General features: G+C 68.3%; 1 protein-coding gene across 1 annotated transcript; it reads right to left on the bottom strand.

The window, feature by feature from the left end:
• Nucleotides 1-14: 14 nt before the first annotated feature.
• LOC106512699 (insulin-like growth factor-binding protein 3) lies at nt 15-586 on the bottom strand (the record flags this gene model as incomplete). The annotated part of the gene is made up of 1 exon (XM_014001260.1): nt 15-586. A coding segment is annotated over exon 1 (350 nt), but the record flags the coding sequence as incomplete, so codon positions are not given.

A 586-nucleotide genomic window follows, 5' to 3' on the forward strand; every position in this document is an offset into this window, starting at 1 on the left:
GCTCCGGGGTGGGCTGCGGCGCGGCGGGGCTCTCCGTGCACACGGCGTGTCCGCGGGTGAGCGCGTGCAGCGGCCGCGGGTCGTCGGGTCTCGGCGCGCACCGGAGCCCGGAGCCGCACGGCGCCGTGTAGATGCCGCACAGCTCCCCCGCCTTCAGGGCGCAGGCGAGGCAGCAGCCGCAGCCGGGCTCCCGCAGCGCCTCGGCGCAGCCGGGCGCCACCGCCGGACACTGGCTCAGCCGCTCCGGGGAGCACGGGGCGCACCGGATCGGCTCCGGACCCGCCACCGGCGACCCCAGCGTCGCCGCGAAGAGCGCGGCGCACACGACCGCCGCCACGACGTGCTGCACGCGCGCTGCCGGCATTCTGGAAACGTGGAACGAAGGAGGGAAGAAAAAAACGAGCCTCAGATGAAAGAAGAAAACACCGGATTCCCTCTGTTTTCCTTTGAGTTGCCGCTGCGCTGCTGTGATTTGTGGAGGAGATGTGTAACTGGGAGCTGCGCGCAGCCGTATTTATAGGTCCGTGCGCGTTTGACGCATCGGCGTTATGAATGATTCCTGAAAAGAAGGTGTAATAAGGAGGCG

This window comes from Austrofundulus limnaeus, unplaced genomic scaffold, assembly GCF_001266775.1.
Source record: "Austrofundulus limnaeus strain Quisiro unplaced genomic scaffold, Austrofundulus_limnaeus-1.0 Scaffold10566, whole genome shotgun sequence".
In the NCBI taxonomy this organism is placed as follows: domain Eukaryota; kingdom Metazoa; phylum Chordata; class Actinopteri; order Cyprinodontiformes; family Rivulidae; genus Austrofundulus; species Austrofundulus limnaeus.